The sequence below is a fragment of the Bemisia tabaci genome, chromosome 6 (genome assembly GCF_918797505.1).
Source record: "Bemisia tabaci chromosome 6, PGI_BMITA_v3".
Lineage (NCBI taxonomy): Eukaryota > Metazoa > Arthropoda > Insecta > Hemiptera > Aleyrodidae > Bemisia > Bemisia tabaci.
Window position 1 is genome coordinate 40,728,519 of NC_092798.1, and position 25,786 is coordinate 40,754,304.

Genomic DNA, 25,786 nt, shown 5'->3' on the forward strand with positions numbered 1-25,786 from the left:
GCTGAGATCTCGGATCATTCGGAGGCCTTTTCGAACAACTTGAAACCGCAAATTTTTACGTTTATTTCGTCTCATTGTAAACTTAAAGGGGTGCTTTTTGAAGAAAATTTTACGAGGAAACCAATGGAACCACTTTTAGAACTTCAAAGTTTTGTATAAACGGAGTTATGAGCTTTTAAAGTTTCCAAAGTTTTTCCGACCTCTCCCATTGACTCGATCCAGTGTGCGGCGGCGGCTCGACCCGGGCGCAACCCCGAGAAAATGAAATAATTCATTAGAACCCCCCCTCCCCCTCCCACGGCCGGCTCCTTATTCTTTCGATACATCCATTCGTTATGAGTCTAATCGCGAAATTGCGGGCGGGGTTGCCGGCGGCTCCGGGCGGCTCGCCCGTGGGATCCGCGCGGGAAGCCGGAATCGACGGGCATCCGGCGGACGGTGGGTCGGCGGGGATGCACGCGCCGCGCCGCGCTTAATGGTCCATTACGGGTGGATTTTAAGATTGGATTTATGTCCGCGCCAAGATGAGATTCTTTCATCAAAGTCAGGCACGCGATCGATCAGGCGAGCGTCTGCGGGGGTGCCGGACGGCGTGAAAGAAACAGAACACACTGGAAAAAAGAACACATTGGATCTAGAGTCCAGACTCTTGAAAACATTGACAAGAAAAAATACTCTTGATTCAATCAGATTCAAGCTTAAATCAAAAGGAAATCCGCTCAAATTAAGAGGCTTGGTTCTTGATTTAAGCAAAAATCCGATTGAATCAAGAGTGTTTTTTCTTGTCGATGTTTTTAAGAGTCTGGACTCTAGATCCAATGTGTTTTTCTTTTCCAGAGCACGGACCCAGTTTAGCAAGAACACGGAGGAAAAATTCCTGTTGCGAATTGACCTCTGATAATGTCCGTCAAAAGGCGAGTCCAAAGGAGGCATAGGGGGCTTAAGCCTCACCCCATTCGCTCGAAAAATGGAGGAAGAAAAGGGGAAGAAAGAAAAAAGGAAGGAACAGGGAAGAAAGAAAGGAGGAAGGAAAAGGGAAGAAAAAAGGAGGGAAGGAAGGAAGAAACGGAGGAAGAACACTGGAAAAAAAAACACATTGGATCTAGAGTCCAGACTCTTAAAAACATCGTCAAGAAAAAATACTCTTGATTCAATCAGATTTAAGCTGAAATCAAGAACCAAGCCTCTTAATTTGAGCGGATTTCCTTTTAATTTAGGCTTAAATCTGATTGAATCAAGAGTCCTTTTTCTTGTCAATGTTTTCAAGAGTCTGGACTCTAGATCCAATGTGTTTTTTTTCCAGTGAATGTCAGTCAGAAGGCGAGTCCAAAGGGGGCATAGAGGGCTTAAGTCTCACCCCATTCGCTCGAAAAATGGAGGAAGGAAAGGGGAAGAAAGAAAAAAGGAAGGAACAGGGAAGAAAGAAAGGTGGAAGAAAAGGGAAGAAAAAGGAAACACTGGAAAAAAAAAACATATTGGATCTAGATTCCAGACTCTTGAAAACATTGACAAGAAAAAGGACTCTTGATTCAATCAGATTTAAGCTTAAATCAAAAGGGAATCCGCTCAAATTAAGAGGCTGGGTTCTTGATTTAAGCTTAAATCTGATTGAATCAAGAGTACTTTTTCTTGTCGATGTTTTTAAGAGTCTGGACTCTAGATCCAATCTGTTTTTTTTTTTCCAGTGAAGGAAGGAAGGAAGGAACGGAGGAAGAAGAAGGAAGGAAGCATATATCTGGTAAATATTCTGGACAAAGTTGACTGAAACAGCCTCAGCATATTGGAAGCTTTAAAATTTCGGAATTTTTCTGGAGGAAGCTCCCCCCCTCCCCCAAGGTTCGAAGCGCCTAGCTCCGCCCATGATTCCTGTATTTGCTAAAGTCTGTTTAGAAGCAACGTATATGTATGATAAATTAAGTGTCGAAGTGACAGCATTTTTCCCATCAATTTAAATCATCTCGCGTAGTCAGCAGTCGTCGGATTACATTTTGAAAGAGGGTGATATAATGCATTTGAAACTTCACAAAATTGTATTACACTGGAAGACGTTTTGGAATACAGTTTCAATACTTCAGGGCATTTCATGAAAAAAACTTCAACTCGAACATGTTTAAAACATGTAACTAGGATTGAAATTCATCTTTAAAACTGTAAAAAATTAAGACGATTAATACTAACGATTTGTCTTTAGACTGCTCAACGAAACCCTGTGAATAATGTTGTTGCACATCGAAGCTAGGACGTGATTCATCGATTCGTTTGGGTTTATCAATTTTAACAGATTTGGTGGAGGTTTGACAACAGTGCGAGCTTGTAACGACGCCTCATCAACCGGAAACAAAGCTTTCCTACCTCCACGCTAAGGAGACGAGGGTGGAACAGGTTTCCTGTGAGTGTTTAACCCCATACATCTAGTTTAAGGGTACTTCCAAACCATTATTCAAATCTGAAATACGCTAGCAATTATAGGATTGTGAATCCTCACCTAGAGGTCAAAGTCCCCGGGAAAGTTACTTGCCCAGAACGGTTGGAGAAATTCTCGGACTTTTTCTAAGTGTTCGTGAATACTTCACGTGTGTGAGTGCATGCGTTTTGCTATGCAAGTTTCCCGGAAAATAGAATTCAAACGGAAATTCCCTGAAATCCAGGATTTACTTGCGTTCATTGGTAAATGTTCCCGTTTTGATTCTTGTCGTTCCTATGATGGAAAAATTTCATGACTTGGAAGCCTTGAAATATCTTGTGAAATATTTTGAGAAACTTTTGAAATTAATTAAGTAGTATGACATAGGTTTCATATTGGACATTATCAACCCAACGCTATGGAATTAATCTGAAAAGGTTCATTCAGCCGATACTTTTCGGAGCTGTTATTTCATTGACATTCATTTCTCGTGTTTTGTGAAGAAAAATAGAAGGCGAAAATTTATGAGGAAAGCAGAAAACAATTTTTGTACTTTTCAGTGATTCTGAAGTGGGATATACTTCGTTGTGATTTTTGAAACTATTCATTTAGTATTTTCTTTAAACAGTCTCGCATATGTATTTTTCTGAGGAAAAAACGACTGTATTTTAGAAAAAATGCAAACACAACGCTCGACGAAGAAATTGCTGGTTTTCAATTCTAGCGTGACATAGTTTTCCTTCCAATGAGAAGGTAAGCAAGCTTTCGACGCGCATTACTGGAACGCAAATTGTATCCACCGCTTTTTGAAGGCGCTTTGTCACCGATTGCGAGTCATAACATCACAAATTATCGTGTTTTTCCCCTTTTTTTTTGCTTTCATGTGTGTATCGAGCAAGTATAATTCTTAATGGTGAAACGATAGTATCTTAAAACAGTTCAAAACCCAAATTTATCATTTTGAAGAGGTAAAAATAATTATAACAATCAATGAGATATTCTTGGACTCCTAAGGGCAGGTATGACATACTGAGGCTAGTGCTTTGTGCGCAGTTCACATTTGCAGGATTTCTTCAAAACTGCAATGCTTTTAATATAAAGTATTCCATAAAATTAAAATTTAAAAAAAAAAAAAACTCTAAGTCTTTTCTTGCTCGCATGGCAAAGGAAGAACGGAAATTAAAATGATAATGGCGAGAGAAAAAAAGAAGCAGAAGAATAATTAAATAATTATTTGCCAGAACAGATCACTCTTCATTTTATGGGGGAATGTTGGTTTTCAATGCTAAATTTTGCCGTTCGGACTCCAATCTTAAATTTGTGTAAATGAAGCCATATTCTTGATCAAATACTTTTCATTTCAAGAGGCAGGTGAAAAAAATGTTTTCATTAACTCGGGACATTTAAATTACTTCATTGAATGCACCTAACATGTAAAACCTACAACCATAGAACTGGGAGACCTCGCAGAAATACCAAAAGAAAAAGAAACAATCAGAACAACAAAACACATGAACTCGGAAACCTAATGAGACGTCACGCATGTCGTCACATAACAGAATCCCGATCTCTGATTGATTGCAAAACCAGGGTTTCTACTAAAACATGCTGGCCAAAAATCAGTACCTTTACAGTACATTCCCGAGAAATTCAGTGCCTCCACAGCGGGAAAATTCAGTACTTTTCCAGTGCCTCCAATTGGCGAAATTCGAAAAAATTAAAAAATTGAATTTCTCGCCTCATATTGCGAAAAAATTGAAAAAAAAAAAAATCCGGACCTTCTTCCGGAATTTCCGCACTTTTTCAGTACTTCCGGACCGCCCTTAAAAAATCAGTGCTATATCTGGACTTTCCGAAAATTCCGGACTTGTAGACACCCTGAAAACACACCGCAATCCTCGAAAAACAGCAACCTCCAACACTGGAAAAAAAACACATTGGATCTAGAGTCCAGACTCTTGAAAACATTGACAAGAAAAAATATTCTTGATTCGATCAGATTTGAGCTTAAATCAAAAGGAAATCCGCTCAAATTAAGAGGCTTGGTTCTTGATTTAAGCAAAAATCCGATTGAATTAAGAGTATTTTTTCTTGTCGATGTTTTTATGAGTCTGGACTCTAGATCCAATGTGTTTTTTTTTTTTTTTTTTTTTTTTTTTTTTTTTTTTTTCTTTTTTTTTTTTTTCAGTGAAGGTGAACTGAATTCCAAAATCCCTTAAAACCAAAAATACAAAGGAAACACTCCTCGAACTTCAAAAATTGAAGTATTCAGAACACAAGGACCCTCAACAAGAGCGCAAAATACAAAAGACGAGGGATCGATAGCCAGCCCGCGGGCCCGCAGGTGAGAAAAAAAATGAGGATATGAGAAGACTGAACCGGGGTCGTCGGTAGGCACATCAACGCAGCGCTCTTAGCCTCAGCGCAACAAAAGAAGGAAGTGACATGCAGAAAGCTCTAATCTACCCGCACCGAATTTCGACTCGTGGAGGAAGCTGAAATTGCGGGTCTGCAGGCCTCGGGCTTTAGGCAATCTTGCCTGCTTCTGCGAGGGAGTTTCGAATAGAATTTTCTTACGAGTATAATTCAATCTGCCGAAGGTGGCTCCGCCACGAATGTCACTTCCTTCCCAATCCTGTATTCCAGGTTCCCTGCGTCATTGCCGCTTTCTCACATGCACTCAAAAAGAAGAAAAAATATATACCGAGAAAATCAGACAGGGAGTGCCTAGAGTCCCTTTATACTGAGAGTCAAGACAATTTGAATCCATTTCTGATTGGTTCCCGTATTTTAGGCCTCCACAGTGTCACAAACGGGAATAAAGATTACATTTTCACCACCCTAGAGTAAATATTACCTTGCGGTGAGCTAACCATCACCTTGCGGCAAGGTATCGGCCTTGCCATCCTCTCCGAGCCCTCTCCGAGCCCTCGCCGAGCCAGTTCAAGGAACTCGACGACCGGGAATAAAACCGTATGACAACACTGTAGACCCAAATCCAGACGCAGGGCGCGAAAAAGGCGACACAGCATCGGGAAATACCCCGTGTTGGGCTTGATTTTCGTCTCCAACGTTGCCATGCATAATTATTCCCAGTCGTTAAGTTCCACGAACTGACCCGGCGAGGGCTCTGATAGGGCTCGAAGAGGGTGGCAAGGCCGACACCTTGCCGCAAGGTGATGGTTAGCTCACCGCAAGGTAATATTTTCGCAATTGCAATTGCAAAGATTATAATCTGGAATGGACCAGGGAATTACGGGTTCGGCAAGGAACAAACGGAATGAGAGGAGGAACGGAGAAAGGCATTTGAGAATGGGCCAATCAAAGATTACGAAAAACGTTCAATTTCTGTAATCTTTATTCCCGTTTGTGACATCCATGAGCCGAATTGTCTTGACTCTCAGTATAATGGGACTCTAGGAGTGCCTAGCTTTTCGCGGTTCAGCAGCCATTTCGCGTGTGACTCGATAGCGGTTTTAGCAAGGCCACGATGAAGCTTTTCATTTTCAAGCCTATATGATTCATGACAGCTTTGAAAAACCGAAGACACGCGCGGACTTTCGAGGAATTTCCAGTTTTGTAATCAAGAACTTTTTGAACCTTCCGAAAAAACTTTCAAGTACTTAAACAGGGTTTCCATGATTTCTTCATTTTCCGATTCCTTGACTTAATTGCGTTAACCTGACGCTCTTTTTGGAACAAACTTTTTGGCTGAGCATAGGCGGGTCCAGGGGGCGTACACCTCCCCCCTTGTTCACCCGAAAAAACGGAGAAAAGAAAGAAGGAAGGAACGAAGGAAAGGAGGAGGAAGGACACACTGATTTGGTAATTATTTATAGCCAAATTGGTCATAAAAACCAACTCAAACGACATATTAGATGCTTTAAAATTTTCAAAATTTCCTAGGAGGAGCCCCCCGGATCCTTTTTCCCGGAAATTTTAATCCTTTATCCCGACTATTCAGGCAGACGTCCAAACTGCATCCAGACTTTTCGGGCTATTCCAATCTATAGACACTCTGCCAAAGGATGGATAATTTTAGACTGCGTTCGACTGATCAGCCATCAGCTGTCACCGGGCCGATAATTGAAATTGATAGACAAAGCAATAGACAAAGAGGACAAAAAGGATTTGGAGGGATCCTGTTGGCGGGTGGTTGAATAGACAAAGGAGGTAGGCACCCACGAGAGACCCGATAGTTGTGCCGCAATCAAACGCTGAATTTGGCAGCTGAATATGGAAGTCAACAGTTAGCGCTCAACAGCTGAAATTTCGCAAATTCGAATTATTTTCATCCACATGTGCATCCAATCTATTCGGATAGTTAAGACAAATCCGACATTATCCGATGGTCGCTGAGAATCGTTGTGCGCGACACGCGCAAAATTCAGGCATCGGGCCGATGACTTCCACATTCAAGCCACATTCAGCTCCCACATTTAGCGTGTGATTGCGGCATAAGTCCATCATTTTCTTCCTTAGTCTGTAGGAACCACCCATTTCAACCAATAGGATCGTTCCCTACTCCCTAGGTCTTCTTTATCTATCGCTTTATCTATCAATTTGAATCATCAGCCCGCAGAACGGGTTCTATTGCGGCAACTGCGCCCCGCTTCTCCTCCTCCCCTAACTTCCGCTGAATAGCAAAGGGCTGAAATGGGGGGAGGGGTAAGGGGAGAGGGGCTGGAAATGCTAAGTTCGAATTCCACCTTCCCCGCGGCTCCACCCCCCCCCCCCCCCGGTTTCCATCAAGCACCGATTTCCGTCGCAATCTCGCGATTTCGGTTAATATTCCCCCACACTTCATTGACATTCACTACGCACTTTGATTTTCATCCCCTTTTTTAAACTCTTGCTCGACTTCCGGCCTGGGTTTCGCATTCTTCCTCACCCGAAAGTTGAGGCTGTATAGCGTTCGACTAATTTCAGGCAATTCGAGATAAAAACAGCCTTCCATCTCGTCATTTACTTTTCCGATAATTTTTCAGATGAGAGTGGGGAGGGGGGGGGAGGCAAATCTTCAGTTATTGTTTTTCACGTCGTACACTGGATCGAGTCAATAGGAGAGGTCGGACAAAATTTGGAGACTTTAAACGCTTATTCCTCCATTTGTACAAAACTTTGAGGTCTTAAAAGTGGTTCCGTTGGTTTCTTCGTGAAATTTTCTTTCAGAAACCTCCCTTACATTTAAGATGTGACGAAATAAACATCAAAATTCGCAATTTTTGTCAGACATTTCATGTCCGACCTCTCTGATTGACTCGATCCACTGTGCGTCGAGAAAATTAAGTACTTCGATGGATGATACAATAAAAATCGGTTACAACGACCTTCTAAGTAATCTAGTAGTAAGTAAGTAATCTCTAAGTAAGCTAGTAAATCGGTCATGCATCGTTACGACCGATGCATAACTACATTGTATAAAAGGGATTTCTGCCACAGGACTAACCAGATTGCATGCCGTTATAATCGATATGCAATTAAAAAAAATGTAGGATTATCCAATTTCCACTGTGTTTCTGAGTTAATCAAATAAAAAAGAAATAAATGAGAATTCACTGATACATGCTCTTCACTGCCAGCTTACAGTCTTTGTTATTTGAATGAATCCCCTCAAAGAGAAATTTTAGAAAGATTCCTTACGTTTACTCAAATTTTAACCAACAACGATGGAAAAGGGATATACTGTTTACTCAAATGTTGACCAACAACGCTGCAAAGGGCAACTAACAGCTGAGAATACGTTTTTATGACTTTATGCGAGCTAATGTGAACAAAACGCCTCGGTCTCTGAGTTCAAAACTAGCGAGAGTCCTAAATCTTTACAAATCACTCTTTGCTGTGACCAGTTAATGAAGAAATCACGTGAAAAATGGAAACTGAACAGATTTTTATTTCTTTGAGTATTTAGTTTTATGCAAAAGAAGACATCAGTTTTCCAATTAATTTTACAAATTTCACCCTTTTACGGGTGCAATTTTCTAATGATCTACAATCAAAAAGGAAATAATCCCCATACTCAGAGTCAGAAGTTAGACTAAAATCGTAAAAAATAGATGTCTTACTCCTTTTCCTTGTAGTTTCCGACGCTTCACAGTTTAGGATGAGATATCAACTCGCTTTAAATCCTGACTCTCATCTTTCATGAAAAAAGGAAAAAATAATTATTATTTTTAAAATATTTGCAAACTGATTAGAAGAAGTTGCGGTCAAATGCTAAATAGACATTCCTGCGAAAGGGGTGCAGTTCAAATAGTTCCTGAGAAAGTATAGCTCTCGGAGGTGAGCAAAATTAATGTGGGTTTAAAAGAAACTTAGCTTCTATCTTAAGATTTTTAAATTTTCCCCTTGCGGGACTGTGCAAGAAAAAAGGAGGTAAAATAAGGAAAGTTTTTCCACGCAAAGTTTTTATTCGACTAGCCTGGAAAGTACTCGACACGCGACTAAATGACTGAATTAATAGGTCGAACTTGTTGAGTTCCAAGAGCGTGCTTTTCATACCGAAGCAATTACTTGAACAAAGCCGAACCATCACCCCAACTCTCGCACCACGCTAATTTTCAATCAGACGATGAAACGGTGAAACTTTACGACGATTTACGATCCTTGCAGATAAGAGAAACTATGATTTCAAAGTTCCAAAAGAATGAATGGGATTAAAAACGACTACAAAATGGGAGTTGTGCAAATTATGTTTCAGAGGTTACATCTTGTAGATGAGCGAGAAATGACAAGAATGTCAAATGCGATTTTTGCATCGTTGCGAGCATAATATTCATCGTCAATGACGTGGGATGGGCGAACCGCTAAAATTTTCCTTCAATTTTGCGTGATACCACATACCTACTCCGGAGTTCGAATAGTTGCTCGCTTAATATCCGCGTGTGAGAAATTACGTTTTCACTTCAATATCTCACAAAAAATACACGATTTTTCTCGCGGGTTCGTAACATCCTATGAAATTCCACGCTTTCCATCTCAGCATCACGGGAAATGCGCGATTACTCCAGCAATTTTGTAAAACAAAAGAAAATAAAATAACTGAATTACCCGATAGTTACCGCAATATCGCGACAAATGCGCTGTTTTTCTAGCGGTTTTCTAAAACTTTTGAAAAATAAAGCGTCACTCACTTCAATATCGCGGCACCTACGTAAATTTTCCAGGGGTTGATAAAGAACTTTCAAGATCACATGATTTTCAACTCAAAATCGCGGAAAATACGCAATTTTCATATCGATGGGAGCAATATTCCTGAACATCAGTAACTTGAGATAGGCGAAAAGCTAAGATTTTCCTTCAATTTCGCGTGATACCACATACCTACGCCGGAGTTCGAATAGTTGCTCACTTGATTTCCGCATATGAAAAAGTCAGAAATTACGCAAGTTCCTTCTCAATATCACGAAAAATATACGATAGTTCCGGGGAGTTCGTTAAATCAAAAGAAACTATGCGCTTCGCATCTCCTCGATATAGGTGGGAACTTTTTTCGGAGTTCCGGTTAAATGTAACTCCCCTGGAAACTAACACGGGAAAAACACACAGTGCACAGTAAAATGTTTGCCACTTTGAAGAACCACCGGGAGCTTTTTAGAGATGAGAGACCCTCCTCTAGTCGCCGAGAAGCCAGTGGAGGGTCTCATGTCTCTGGTAAAATCGCTGCCACTTTGAAAAGCCACCAGGAGCTTTTCCAATAATTCCCGGGATCCTTCCCGTTCCCTTTCTTTGATACATACATATAGGTCGCTTTACAGCACTTTCTCGCGCTCTACGACTCCTAACCTCCACTGCTCTCTATCGAACCACAAATCTTGGGGCATTGAGCACCTGAACATTCCCGCTTAAATCTCCTCCCTCCAACCTTTCATTGGGCGCCCTCTGCGTCTTCTCCCAGGAGGGACCCGATCAAGGATCTTCTTCGGCAACTGGTCTCCTGCCATTCTCTGGACATGACCACACCAAATAAGTTGTTTCGTCATAATGTCATGCACGATTGTCCCTTTCTTTGATTTCCCGGCGAAATTTGGATCCCTTGATGACAAGTAGTGACGTATGTGACTTACGTTTGCTGGAAGGTCATGGTGGCGGAGCGTCTTGGGGGGTGGTGGAGGCGCCTGCGGAGGGCGGCCGGGCTGGGCTGGTTGTGTCCGGCCGAGAGCATCCTCTGGAGGGAGAGCTTGGCGTCGCCCTCGCCGGTGAGCTCCAGGTCGGCGTCGATGTCCCAGCCGAGGGCCTCCGCCGCCGGCTCCTCGCTCTCCTTCTCCTTCTCCCTGTCCTTGCTCCGCGACCGCAGCCGCGATCTCTCCGCTCCGCACTCCTCGCGCACCTCCGCATTCTCCCGCTCGCCCTCCTGCATTCAAGCCCGCCCGGAACCCGCCGAAACTGGAACACACGAAAACAAGACCATCAGGAATCTCCATTGGGAACCTGGAGTACCTGTATAGGGAGCAAGGACATAAAGACAGAGTGCTCGTATCTGAAAGCACGGGGAAGAAGTGAAGCCATTCTGGCGCTGTGAATCCATGCGCGGGATAAAAGTACGAAGGAAAAAGTATCGAGCGGAAAATTGTCGCTGGTAAGCACGAAATATGTAAAACAAATCAATAGCCTCGTGACAAAAATGTAAATTTGAGCTAAAATAGAAGCCAACAGCACGCAGTGTTCCCAAGCGGTCTCCCATCTAAGTACTAACTACGCCCGACGTTGCTTAACTTCGATGATCGGACGAGAACCGGTGCTTTCAACGTGGTATGGCCGTTGACGAAAGACCCGGCAAGTGGAACCGTGGATACGCCCATCTTCCTACCTCCAATTTCCTTCTGCCGAGCACGAATACGTCGGTAGTTTTGAAGTTAGGAGCTTTTAGGGCCCAAAAAGGCAGCCAATATGTGATCTCAAATTATCCACAGTGATTTATTATTACAATTGATACGGACCTTCAATTGTAAAGCACGTATTTGACTTAGTTGTTGCATAAATTTACTCATTCTTGCGAAGGAACGCTCATTATGAACAATTTTGACCAGTAGGTATGGCATTCTTGGTTTGATATTGGAATCTGAAAATTGGCAGGGCCATTTTTGACGTCAAAAGGTTGGCTGCTCTTTTGGGCCCTAAGAGCTCCATATTTCGACGTGTACCGGTGGCGTGGCAAGAATAATCGATTATCGATATTTCCCTATTTGAAGCTATGGTAAAGAATCTATTACATATTCAGGTGTTCGTTGCGAACACCCTGATTATCGATCTTTTTCCATAACTTCAAATGACAGATCAATCGATAAATCGCAAAGTACGCCACGCCACTGACGTGTACGTACTCTCCCCATATAGTATGCTATGGTGATCTTCTGACAAGAAAATAACACACCCGCCTGGTAAAAATATCCAGAATATTATTTTATTACAATTGTTATACACCCCGTTGCAGGGCCGGATTTACCTACTTGCCGCCCATGGGCCAAATGTATTTTGCCGCCCCCTTCTCATTCGTTTTGAAACATCAATTAAAACCATCAAGTGAACGTGTCGGAGGGGGAAGGGAGGGGGTGCATAAGACGCGTTTACTCGTGTTGCACACATTTTTTGCGAAAGCCCTGTCAACACCACTAGCAAAAGTTCACGGAACTTTGCGAGAAAGTTAAGTTCCGTAAACCTATCTCTGTGTGAAAAAGGCCTTCCATGTGTAAGAAATGAACGTAAAAGTTATGCAGGAACAAACATAAATGTGGTTTAATAATTTTGACCTCCTCCGCCGCGCCGCACACATCGCACTGTGTTTGGCGCAATGCGTGAAGTATTCCTACAGTCGTGTAGGCGCTATGCATTTCACGCCGACCGCCGCGCCGCTGAACGCATACTGTGTTTGACGCAATGCGTGAAGAATTCATGAAGTCTTGCAGGTGCTAATATGTGTTACATGCCAACCGCCGCGCTGAGGGCTTCTCCTTTTCATCTCAAGTCCTCATCATCATTGCTCTCTGCGCCGCGTCGCTCCATGTCAAATTGCATATTTGGTTCCTCTCTTAACTCGACTAATTAAAGGTGCTGTCTCTTGAGTCACCGAAAGACGCTTTTCTCGTTTGTAATTTTTTTTCTGAATCCGGTTTTTTTTTTTATACCTACATTTAAAAAAATTGTAACATTTGCCGCCATGGGTCGTGGCCCATTTGGTCACCCCCTTAATCCATAGATAGACATACGATTTCAACATATCACGGAGCTCTGTCCTGGAAGGGAGGAAGTGAATGAGTAGAATTCTAGAGGAGCGCGCCCTGCGCCCCCCCCCCCCCCCCCCCCGGTTCAAAACTGAAAAACGTTGGTTTTCAATATAAACTAAATTCATTTCTTTTTGTATGACTCAATTTGAAGAGTGTGCGGATAAATGTGTTGTTCAGACAACCGAACTAAAACTAAGTCTCAGCGCTAAAATTACAAAAATACTAGCCTCTGATGCGCCAGAAATGGAATTATTTAGAATGATGTTTCCGCTGAACTTTCTTTCAATTTAATCGGCTCATAACTGCTACTGGGTAGATAGCGATTTTTCGATGCGAAGCTGACACAAGCTTGTCACCCATGCAAACGGCAAATTTGGCACCCCCCCCCCCCCCTCCCCCAACCTCCCTCCAGCCAATGAACGAAGGGAGTAATTAAACATTAAGGTGGACAAGCATCATCTTCTCCAAACAAATTAGAATAACGATTTATTTTTATTTTTTTTGAAGCGTTTAGTGTTACAATATTTGTTTAAAAATGACGTACATGGTTCAGGATGAAGAAATAATGAGTTTAAAAAAAAAAAAACAGAAAAAGAGAGAAAGAGAGCGGAATCCCTTAAAAATTTAATGAAAAAAAAAGCAAATAAATAAATGCGAGAAAAACTGGCGCCCTATGAGAGTAGATGTACTTGTTATACCCCTTGCGACGAGCCTGCTTCAATGACCCCATAATTAAACCGCTTTTGCAATTAGAAACTAAAATTTCTGGCTCATCCGTGTAAAAACTTATAAGCATCATGCGCTGTTTTAAACTGAGCCAGAAATTTTAGTTTCTGGGTGCAAAATGCCGTCCAATTGTTCATAAATTGATCGTTTTAGAAGATGCGGAAGTATGAAACTTGACGAGATATGCAGAACACTTATTGGTCTAATCAATTCTGAGCATTTATATACAGCCATGAAGACAGAAAAACGCCTTCAATTCAATGCCTATGCAATTAGACCAACAACTACCTGCGCTATTTAGTGTTCGATGATGCATTACTACTCGTTGAGGAGAAGACGTCCACTCACGCTTACAGTTTGCATTGAGTGATTTTCAGATTATACACTTTTGCAAATTTCACGTCTCACACGCTAAATACGAATGCCTACCAACTTTACACGAACGGGTAGAGGATTTAGTAGTCGTAAAATGTTTCGTAAACAACTGTGGAAAAAATTGCCAACCAAGGCTAAACATAGTTAACATGGTTCGAATAATTGCAGTGACCTCGAGACGAGCTAAATTTAATTTTCCTCTTATAACAAAATTTGGCCATTAATGCTTACCAAATTGACACTTAAATTCCAAAATCGGCACATAGTCGGCCAAATTAGGGCCTCCTCCAGAAGTAGCACCTGGACCTCGCCGTCTTTGACCCATTCGACGGCATATAATATTATTTGGTCACGAAATTGATGTACGGAATTCAGGCTATTTTCTGAATTAAAGAACCCAAAGTATCCAGATTTTGTGGTCTTGAGGCTCCCTTAACCTCTTTTGAGGGGAAGCAGGAGAGGTAAGCTGGAAAGTCCAGACCAAATATTGCGATGGTCTTGTTAAAGTAAAAAATACCAGCAAGTAACTTAAAGTGACACAGTGACACTTCAACAAGTAACCATTCATCCTTCATATACTTCGGAGGGGGGGGGGGAGATGTCGTAAGAAAAGATTACGTGTATTTGTCAAAAATACTATATGAAAGCTATTTCTTGTCGGGAAAATTTCAGCAACGTTGCAATGCCTTAAATGCACAAGATCCTGACCGTATGTTAGTTGTGTCCTACACCGACGCTCAGAAAACTTAATTTTCACCAACAGTATGCATCGTGGAGTTGAACTTCATAGGGTTTTAGGGTCAGACGCATCCGTGCGCGAATAATAGAGTTAGTCAATTTAGTAGGATTACATTTTCGTTGCTTGAGGCACCAGTGTTGCACGCGCACCAGAAAGACACCGCTTCGCAGAGGCTTCACCGACCATCCTACGAAAGATCCAATTCGAACATATGATTTTCCTTCAATTGTTAGGCTATGCAATTTCAGCATCCGCAGAAGTAAAACTGTTGAATGTATCAAACTTTTTCACCTGGCATACGAGGAGTACAGCTAGAGCTTAACAGTAGACCATCTGACAATTTAAGAATCGAAACACTGAAAAGTACATATTCTCTCCAAAATTGAACGTTCCGTCAGGTTTCCACCCTTTTTTTCTAGAGTTTCGGAGGGAAATGAAATTTTTCTCTATATTCTACAAAAAAAAAAAAAAACTCGTTTTTTTCTTATGTCATCTACGACATCAATCCCGCGGACGTTTAACTATAAAATTATACTATTTTAGAGCGAAAAAAGAACAAATGGACAGCAGAAATTAGCCGAGGCACAGGGACAAGTTATTCCGAACGTCATAATTCCCTAGCTTTTTAAGGTTTTTAAATTGAAAAAATGTACTAAATGTCCTGAATGTCTTGTTAAACGTCCTAAAATCCTAACAATCCCTTGGACTGACATTTCCCTGAACTATCAGAGATTTTGTGTATGAATATGTGTTTCATGAGAGAAACTAGGTGTGAAATGCGAGCTCTGCTGATAGAAAACGTGAGTTGGGCGGAAACATATGCAAAAATTGCGACAAAAAAATAAAATTCAAAGGGACATTTTCTTTATTTTTCCCTAACTTCTTATGGTTGACAATGACAATGAGTCTTTCCAATCTTCCCCAGGGCTTCTCTAACTTTTTAAAAACTTGTCCTTGTGTCGGTCCTAGCTGTCAGAGCAGGCTGATTTTCCTGAATTTTGAAATTTTCTGACTTTCTCAAGACTTTTCAAGGCTTTTGAAGGAACGATTTCCTGGCATTACCTGACTTTTTCCATGAGTTTGGGCATGAAAATGTACATCAGAGAAAAGTGCAAGTTCCAGGTTCAGAGAAGTGCAACATTCGAGCACTGGCGGAAGAGTCCATGAGTGAGTATGTGTTAGAGGCCGTAAAAAAATTTCAACAAAACAAGCAAATTCAAGGTTTAAATTGAGAAATTTCCTAATTTTTCCCTGACTTCTCAAGAATTTAAGGCATGAGTGTGCGTTTCATGAGACGAAAAGAGTGCAGAAAACAAGCTCTGAAGATACAGAGCACGAGTGAAACTGGAGCCGTGAAACAATTTCAGGGGGACAAGAGAATTTAAGGATTAACGGGGAATAAAATTCTAGAATTATCCTCGATTTTTCATTTCCATTGTCGAGTAAAATTTCCCGACTCTCCCGAGTTTTCAGGGACAGTTCACGGACTCGTCACCCAGTCTCAATCCCAACGCCTGGGGGTGTTTTTTCTCCACTGTATGGTTCCGAGAAGCAACAGGCAACTCAGACCCCACGCGCTAACACGTAAAAAGCACACAGCATACGTGATGATCACCTCGCCGTTGATTGAAAAATTAAGTTTTCTCGTCTGAATTGTTCTCATAGTCCCTGTTAATCCAAACATCGCTGTAGCAGGAACGTGCATTAAAATTACGTAAAATACAATACAAATTGGTCTGTACCCTGACGAACAGTCGTCAAAATTCAAAATATAAAATACACACTCAACCATCTTCCAGAACTCTCCACGATGCTCATTTCATGGGCGGTCGTCCAGGCATACTTCATTCTCGGGGTCGTTTAACCACATAAATTTCGACTGGCCTCTATCCTATTTACCCACTAAAAGCCATTCCTTTTTCCTAGAGCCGGTCCATTTAACTCACGTTAGCCACAAAATTTAGAAAATGAAATTTCCTGACATATCCCTGATTTCCCTGACACAATACATTTGAGCAAAATTTCCTAAGGATTGGAGGTGTGCCAGATGGTTAAGACATCTAATTTGAAGTAGTGTCCAAGCAAAATTGGTTGTTCAAAACTTCAAACCCATTCTAGAAAGTAAGTAAAGGCGAGTTAACGATTATTTTCTGACACTTCAATCATTTTCCCTAACACTTTCGTCATTTTCCCTGACATTCCAGGTTTTCCCTAACTGCACTCGCACTGAAGACGACCGCAGTTGTTGGCGTTCGAAGCGTTTGTTTTCATTGTGTTTCCTGTGAGTTTTCTATTATTTCTCATCTCTGTGTAGTTTGAAATACTATTTGTTCAATTCATTTTTGGCTTAAGCTCAAATATTTTTTCAATGATTTTATCATGTTTTCCCTAACTTTTTAAAATTATCCGACACATCCCGGATTTTCCGGTATTTCCTGATTGCAGCAATTGCAGCATCCCTCTTTAACCGCATCCTGCACCACACAAACATGACAAACAAAAAAAGTTACCTTGGCTGAAAAGAGTGTAGTCCAATGGAGCGCGCCGGCGGAAAGGTCGGCTGCTCTTCTTCACATCCTGGCGCACGGTTGAACACGCGAAAAACCCGCGACTCGACGGAAAAGCGGCGCGAGTGGCCGGACCACGACACGATGGGCTACTGGCTGAAATTCGGTCCGGCCGGCTGCGGCGCTGAAGCGAGCTGCAGCGGCAGCGTGCGCCGTAGCCCGTCGTCATGGCGACGCCTGTCTCCGCAGAATTCGCCCAACACGTCACCGCCACCAGACTCCCTTTTCCGCGACTCGGCGATTTTCCACGTCTCGCCGGGTTTCCACCTCCAGGTGCAGGGCACTTAAGTTATCAGTAGCGCACTTAAGGGAGCCGGAGTGTTTGGTCTATTGGTTGTGGTCTGACGCACGGGTCTAGGAAACACCTACATTAGTACCTGCACTCACGCTTAGAGGCGCAACTTCCATCGATGCGTCCAAACCACACCACCGGCCAATCAGAAGCGCTAATGGAGATGTTGCATGTATGAGGAATTTGTCATTTGACTGTTGATTCTTCTGTAAAAATTTGCGAGAAACACGATGGTGCCACTGGTTTTCTCTGAAATCAACTTCCAAGCTCAAAAAAAGCTCTCAAGTTGAGGCCAAAAGGGAGGGGATGTCCCACGCTATCCTGAGAGTCCACCTGTACATCAACACGAACTCTCCATGCAAGAATAGGGAGCAAACACATTGACAGGGCTGCCAGTTTATTTGGGGACTCTAAAACTGAAAACACGGCAACTCTGCTACTGTATTTGTTCCCTATCTTTGCATAGAGAGTTTGTCTTGATGTAGAGGTGGACTGTCAGGATAGCGTGAGGTATCCCCTCCATTTTTGCCTCAACTTGAGAGGTTTTTTTTTTTTTTGAGCTTGGGAGTTGATTTCAGAGAAAACCGATGGCACCATCGTGTTTCTCGCGAACTTTTACATGAGAATCATGAGTCAAATCGCAAATTCCTCACACATGCAACATCTACATTCAGGGCCGGATTTACTTACTTGCCACCCATGGACCGCCTGTATTTTGCCGCCGCCTTTTCATTCGTTTTGAAACATCAAAAACCATCAAGTGAACGTGCCGGAGGGAAAGGGATGCATAAGACGCGTTTACCTATACTCATGTTGGATGCATTTTTGCAAAAGCCCTGTCAACACTACTAGTGAAATTTCACGGAACTTTGCGCGAAAGTTAAGTTCCGTAAACCTGTCTCTATGTGGACAAGGTCCTCCATTTATAAGAAATGAACCAAAAAATTATGAAAGAACAAACATAAATGTGGTTGAATAATTTTAACTTATTCCGCCGCCGCGCCGCGCTGATCGTACTGTGTTTGGCGCAATGCGTGAAGTATTCCTGCAGTCTTGTAGGCGCTATGCGTTTCACGCCAACCGCTCCTGACCGCATTGTGTTTGACGCAATGGGTGAAGTATCCATGCAGTCTTGTAGGCGCTAATATGTGTTACATGCCGACCGCCGCGCCGAGGGCTTGTCCTTTTCATTTCAAGTCCTCGTCATCATTCCTCTCTGCGCTGAGCTCCGGGCCAAATTGCGTGTTTAGTTCCTCTCTCAACTCGACTAATTAAAGATGATGTCTCTTGTATCACCGAAAAACGAAAAAATTCGAAATTACTATACTCTCAGGAAAGAGAGATTTTGTCCCCTTTTCTCATTGATAACTTTTTTTCTGAATCCGATTTTTTTTATACCTACTTTCAAAAAAATTGCAAAATTTGCCGCCATGGGCCGCGGCCCATGTGGCCACCCCCTTAATCCGGCCCTGTCTTCATTGTAAGCCAAATTTAAATGCATTCGAGACTCGTCCTAAGCGTATTTAAGTATGGTGGAACCACGGTAGGGAGGACCAACAAAAGTCAGCTCTGCGGCTCCTATATGGGTGGAGCTGCACGACGAAAAAAACTTCGTGCATGGAACCCAAAGTTGAGGTCATATGGATCTGTGAAGAAACTTCAGGTCCAGCTGACGAAGTTTGGATCAGACATCTGAAGTACTTAGGTATGACTTCAGATGTGTGACCCAAACCCTTCGGCACCTGGACCTCAAGTTTCCTCAGCGATCCGTATGACTCTAACTTCGGGTCCCATGCACGAAGTTTGTTTTGCCGTGTGTAGGAGGGCCAGAAGGGTTTCTTATTAAAATTGAAAGACGAAGCTATAGACAAAGAAGAGGGAAAGAAAATAAAACGAGCCTATTGGTTGAACTAAGGGGCCATCCATAAATTACGTCACCCAAGCAGGGGGAGGATGACGGTACGTAACGGGGATGGATGGGGAGGGGGGGGGTCAAGCCAAGGATGACTTGAGCTTTCCTGAAGGCAAACAGAAGTGTTTGTTTAAAATTTGACCATAACTACTATTTTTATGCGTGTTCTCCCCCAAAAATGAGGATACGCTGAGGATGACGTAATTTTTAAGGAAGGTCTAACAGTGGATGACGATTTGATACGATCGGGGGGAGTTAGATATATTGAAAAAAAATGGATGACGTAATTTATGGACAGTTCCTAATTATAGGGTTTGTCGTGGGCTGCCTTTAGTCAGCCTCACTTTCTTTATCCGTTGCAAACAGCCGCTTCCACCAATAGGATCCCTCCATTTTCCTTTCGTCTTCTTTTTCCATCGATTTGCCAATCAATTTCGATGATCAACCCACTAGTCCTCTGATATATACCTCCCCCCCCCCCACCCTCCCAAGAAAATGTGATAGATTTTGCGAAAAAGGTGTGTGGCATTTCTGTCATCCTTAAGACTCTTGGCATTTCTGTCAAGACTTCTCAATTTTCAACCCCTTTCCAAAGAGGTCTCCTCGATAGGGTAGTTTCTCTGTGCTCCCAGAGGCACGCCCCCTTGATGAGGTGTCTTTTTGGCCAATCTACGGAAAATTCCTGATTCGACCTATAAGCAATCTTAGGAGCGAAGGTTTAAAAGCCGGAGGGCTTGATTGCACTGCGAAGTTTAATTTGATAATTTATTTGTTCACTCAAGGACGCTTGCAATTTGGTTTTTGAATTTTTTGGGGTATTTTCTCGGTGTTTTGAAGAAAATGTCCTCAAATTTTTACTTGGAAATAAGCATGCATCTGTTCATGGATTAAAATACGGCATCAGATAAAAATTCGAAACGTTGCAATGAACTTAAACCCTGAGGCTCTAAACCCTTTAAACTACATTCTACTAAGGTGGCGAGTCGCACTAATTTCGGGGACTGAGGCTCAACAAAGCAACCATGACTCCCGATTTTGGAGTGTAAACTCGGCGTTAGGTTGCACTCTAAAATGGTGCTCACAAATTTTCTTCATAAAGAAAATACATTAGTTTTAGATCGTAAAATTTCGCATCAAAAATCGCAGAAACCTTTTCTCTAACCATCACGTAAATTTTAATGTTATTAAAAAAAGTATTAGCTAATATCTTGAAGCACCACAACTGAGAGACATCATAATCGGTATCTTCTAGTTACACCATCGATATGCTGAATTCTATCGTGATCGTGCCACACCACTCATTCTAAACGCCTGACTCAAATGCGTGATACAACTATATTAACGTTAGAGCAGCTCAAATTACATAACCACTGAAATTAAGGAGCTCTGAGTTCTTCGCAGACCTTACACTCGTGTATTCGTGCCAACTTGCAGTTTGGAATGATTTCAATTAGAGTTATATGCACATTTGCATAATGCACATGCTTTATTCTTCGGAAAATAGTTTTCACATCGAACTATCCTTCAAAGCAGAATTTTGAGACAATATCATGAACTGTTTGATTGTAAAATCAAGAACTTTCGGGTACTTTACAAGGAGTGCTGTAAGTTGAAAAATATTTCAAGGACTCGCTAACAATTTAAAAGGCCCTAAAGGAAGCTTTGGAAGTGAAAATTTTGTACCCATTCCTCGTATTTTCTACCGAGGGCATGAAACATCTACAAATCCTTGTTGCAAAAAAGTGCCAGATCAGGACTGATCTCCTTAAAATTAGTAACCAAATCAAGTCAGAGACAGGGACATTCGAGGAAGTTTTCTGAAATGAAGGATTTCTAGGGAATCAAGTAATTAAACAAATAAATTTTGTCAAAATTTCTTGGAGCGTCATGGACAAGGCCTGGGACAATAGTTCAAAGATGGAGGAATAAATTATCAAATTCATTTCATGATACAGTTAATAATTATTCAAAAGAGAGTGCTAGATCTCCTGGGTAGGAGAGTCATCTGCCACTGGTAGATTAGGCATATCCACGATATTGGAGCAATTGGATGTTGGCAAAATGATGTTTAAAGAAAAAATTAAAACATTCAGTACACAATTTATTGAAAAACATCGGGTGTATTCTTGGTTTTTCCATCAACAAAAAGCGATAGCCCAATTTTTTTGTTTAAATTTTTGAAGCCAATAAATCGTACCTAAGCAAAAATGGGAACATCAGCATGAAAGGGTTATTCCTGCTTGTCTTAGTACGTCCTTAAAAATAGAGGATATTAATCCATTATCCATAGCCACTTCTGTTGTATTATCGTCGAACATGTGAAGCAAAGTAGTGAGTTGGAGAGCCTCACTAAAAATAGGACAGCCAGGACTCTTAATGTGACAAAGTTTTCTGATACCTAGCTTCTCCTGATACCAAACCTTATAGGTGGTCACAAATGTTTAAAAACAGCAAATGTGGTGGTGCAAAAGTTCATACTTGCAAATACTTCATTATAACTGGAGATGAATTTGATGACATTAATCAAATAAAGGAGCCAGCTTTTACAGCTAATTTAGAAAAGAAATCTACAAATAATTTTTAGACACATCTGGTTTGACTTTTGGAATAGAATTCCTTAATCCAAAGTATTACACTTAAAATAGAGGACTTTCAATTTGTATTAAGTAACTAGACGATGGAATTTGGAAAAGCATCAACTCATCAGATTCACAAAACCGACCGGCTCTTTGGAGTTAAAACAGCCTATTTTTTCAAAAACAGTCAGATTTAATGCTCTGTTCAGAGAAAAAAAATCTTTGATCAACTGCTAGGAACAAATTAGTCATAATCAGAGAAAACTTGGAGCGTGATTTCATCTCAGACCCAAAGCGACAACAGAAGCTTCCAAAAATTTGAATAGAAACTGTTCCGAAAAAATATGGAACTTCAATTTTTGAAACAAATGTTCCATGATTGTGGCGACTTACAACTAAATTAAATTCCATTATGAATTTGGAACTAAAATCGTAAGAATCTAGTTTGCTTGAGTATTTGGAAAAAGAAGAAAGAAACGGTGCTTAAAGCAGAGGTGCGTTTTCCAAATTTTCCTGAAACCACTTTAAAAGTTGTTGACTGACTAAAATAAACCACAAGAATAGAGATTTTTCACGGATGAAGGTATTGATAGTTTCATTACATTAGTAGAAATACATTTGAAGTTTAAAAATAGTGTACCTATTTAAAGCAGAGGCAAACATTAAGACACTTCCGGTTCTATTCGACATTCCCTCACACATACTTGAATGCAATTGGTTTAGCTCAATTTAGTAAAAAATCGACATCTTCCGAAATGACACGCATCTTGTCTCATGGGAAACAGTATTTCTACAGGAAATAATCCAAGCTAAAGACTTAATTAATGGTATTTTTGAACTAGCTGCAAAAATTTAAGTTAAAATTTTCAACCAGCCCTAAAATTTTGCGGTTGCTTTCCCAAGAGGGAAAATAAGTACTCCTTTGATATCATATTTTAATGACTTCGATCACAAATACTTACAGACTTAAATCACTTACTGAAGTGATGTTTAAACAAATTTAATCGCAAGAGCCATAATGAAAATTAGGGCCGAAATATGAATTCCAGCCTTAGCTAATTTTTTTCATATAATAGGAAAACTTAGGATAGTTTTACATGCGACAAAGTCTCTTTATTATCAGCTAATCACGCTAAAACGAGGCAGCCGAGTCCTCGTTTTTTGCAGAAAAATTAATCATAGGACCTACATGCAGCTACAGCTGTTTCTCATTGCTTTCCGTGAATAATTCTAGGATGTTTGAGACAGGAGGACAATCTTAAACTGATGACTATCATGGCAAAGAAAAGAAGAGATAAAAGTCTTCTAATACAGAAGGATTAAAGAGATGGTCGATCACATCTTATGGATTTTATTAAACTGATAGAATTGTTTTCCGTGCGCTAAAAATTTTCAACCTCTTTTTAACCATTTTTTGGTTTAAAATCCAATTTTAGACGGCAAGAAGGATAATTATCTGCTCCAGCAAGTGTGAATTGACATTTCATGTGTACACAGACATTTCCTGAGAAGGACAGGAATTTATTTGTGGTGGATCACAAGAAAAAGATGTCATTTAGATAAATATTGACCTCCGCCAGTTATGGATCATACTTAAATCTGATGGAGAGAATTTAATATCTTACTTAATCGCAATTTCTACTATCATTTGAGAGTACTTGGAAGTGAAATTATGGCAACTTAGGTACATACTTAATTGAAGAAAAATTTAAAGGCATAAGCACATTAAGTGAGGAAAAATGTTAAAAACATCAGGTACTTACATGATTTCAATAACTAAAAGTGTGACTTCTTAAGTCTTTTTTGTCTATAAAAACTTTTCATGCCAGAATGCCTCCTTTTCTTATCATGCCTAGGCTGAGATGATGATGAACCAAAATTATCGTCTAAAGCTTCAATATCATTGTTATTCAACGTTCCAAGTGTAAATGGTTTCTTTTCTTTTTTGTGGATTAGAACTGGGCAGTCTTTGGCAAAGTGCGTTACATCTCCGCACCCTTTGCATGCCCCTCCTTTTGGATAGATACCGCGAGGGTTATCAGGACACTCACGAGAAATATGGCCTTGCTCATTACAAATGAAACATTTAGCGAAACGAAAACTGCCATGTTTCAAACGACACTCGTGGCTAGTGTGTTCTGTTGACCCGCACTTGTAACAGATACCAGTTTCTACAGTAGGCTCATTGACAGACTTTTTGTACTCAGGACAGTCTTGTACAAAATGACCGGACTTGCGGCAGTTGTAACAGACATTCTTCATTTCTCGCTGAAGAGCTTTCTCAGCTTTTCTACGTTCTAGCTGAATGGTTCGGACTATTTCACCATGTGGAATTTTTTTTTCTTGGTAAAGTTTTTTTCTTAGTTCATACAATCTTTTTGCATCTACCTCTTTAATATTGAACCCCTCAAAATTGACTACTTTTGTCACCTCCCCATTTAGAAGCATGGTATAACTTAAGTCGTCTCCACGACTTATGATGCCATTTGAGTTTGTTTTTTTGAAACCAGAGGGCTCAAAATTCTTTGAGCGGTTATTGAATGGTCCATTTCCTAGTTTCTCTGAACTAATTTTAGAATTAAAATCTGGCTTACTGTCTCCATTTTCACTGCTTTGCGATTGATTTAACAGAAGAATTGAAGAGTTGCCGCAAGTAGTCCCATCATCAACCAAGAAATCATCATACTCACTTTCTGTTTCTTTCTCTTTGGTGGCAGATAATTCTGCCCAAACTTTCTCTTCAGGTTGATCGACGGTGGGTTTGGCTGAGCTTTGTTCATCTTCATCACTAGAGCTCGTGCTTTCTTCAGAGTCAGATTTTTCCAGAGGGTTCTGCTTGCTTGATAATGCCTGCATCTGCTTACGCAACTCTCCCCATGGAGTGCTGGGCTCAGGTAACTTCTCATTGGACGCTTTGGAGCCTTTGGCACGGGCAAAACGGGTCATATTGCAGAAATGCCTGCAACAAAAATCAAATATGATAAAAATAGGAAAATGTGAGTGAAGGCAAAGTTTTGAATCCTAACATGTTTGTGAAGATGACAGAAATTATTTCTAGAGAAAATACCCTGCAAACAAAATTCAGGCTAAACACTCATTAATGCACTGATTTTGGCAATCCTAGACATGTGAACAGATGGCTGGTCGGTAACGCAGTGAAATTCAAGTTAAGTACGCAAGTGGGGATGATGGGGTTTTCCGCCAAGCATCTGTTTCTAGATCAGAGAGGAAGGAAAGGTGAGACACTGAAGTTCTGCCAGTGCTTGCCTTTAAATTACAAAAGTAATACATTTTGGGCAGCTCAATGTTTTCAATAATGCCAAATAATTTTCCTAATTTCATACCTTCTGAAACCTGCGACCAACATATACGGTTGATTTGTTCAGACCATAAACAATTGTCTCATTACTCCAAAGTTTTCCTACATTTACAGTGTACGATCTTCAAAGAGTTCAAATACAGAGAGAGCTGTTAATAAATACTACATGGAAGAGGTGTTGTAACTCACAATTTATGTAGCGATTGGGCGACCAATCTGATCGAACGATTCACTATTGATGCCTTGCCGTTTGGATTGGGAGGTAGAGATGGTTCCGATCACAGCTTCTCCACAACTTCAAGGTGGAAAAAATATAGCGGTAAGTAGAGTAAGATTTTGGAGGAAAAGTAATAGAAAAAGTGTGACAAATTATATCACGTGGAGACAGTACCTCGTACCTCCAATGATTTTATTTTCTAACCTCTCGTTGTAAACAAATCAAACTTGCAACTTAATAGGGCACAATTAAACTAAAACTATTTCTGAGAAAATTTACGATACAAATTACGAAAGTCAATAAAATAAGGAAATGAAATATATTTAATAATTTAAATTAAAAGATACAGTATAAAGACAAAATCTAAGTGAGAAAATATGAAAAGATTCATAAGGTGTGGATATTGCACATTGTGTATTCTGGATTTGAAAAGTCG

At 40.8% G+C, this 25,786-nt stretch overlaps 3 protein-coding genes and 1 non-coding gene across 4 annotated transcripts in view; 1 reads left to right on the forward strand and 3 right to left on the reverse strand.

Annotated features, from left to right (window-relative positions):
• The window catches only part of RapGAP1 (Rap GTPase activating protein 1), a 711,927-nt gene extending 694,797 nt beyond the window's left edge, over window positions 1-17,130 (reverse strand). Inside the window, exons 1-2 of the mRNA XM_019050723.2 lie at window positions 16,978-17,130; window positions 10,471-10,789 (exon numbers count right to left, since the gene is read on the reverse strand). Coding sequence (XP_018906268.2) covers window positions 10,471-10,763 — 293 coding nt within the window. The 5' untranslated portion in view covers window positions 10,764-10,789; window positions 16,978-17,130. The remainder of the gene's footprint in view (window positions 1-10,470; window positions 10,790-16,977) is intronic.
• Window positions 1-25,786, forward strand: part of LOC109036406 (glycine N-acyltransferase-like protein 3) — a 260,900-nt gene that overhangs the window by 91,125 nt on the left and 143,989 nt on the right. The gene's annotated exons all lie outside the window — the stretch shown is intronic.
• Window positions 11,051-11,169, reverse strand: LOC140224935 (5S ribosomal RNA). The gene has a single exon (XR_011900156.1). It is a non-coding gene; the product is annotated as a 5S ribosomal RNA (ribosomal RNA).
• Window positions 21,319-25,705, reverse strand: LOC109036481 (uncharacterized). The gene is made up of 2 exons (XM_019050720.2): window positions 25,323-25,705; window positions 21,319-24,773 (listed from the first exon to the last, which is right to left on the reverse strand). The coding sequence occupies exon 2, from the start codon at window positions 24,758-24,760 to the stop codon at window positions 23,591-23,593; it is 1,170 nt and encodes a 389-aa protein (XP_018906265.2). The 5' UTR covers window positions 24,761-24,773; window positions 25,323-25,705; the 3' UTR covers window positions 21,319-23,590.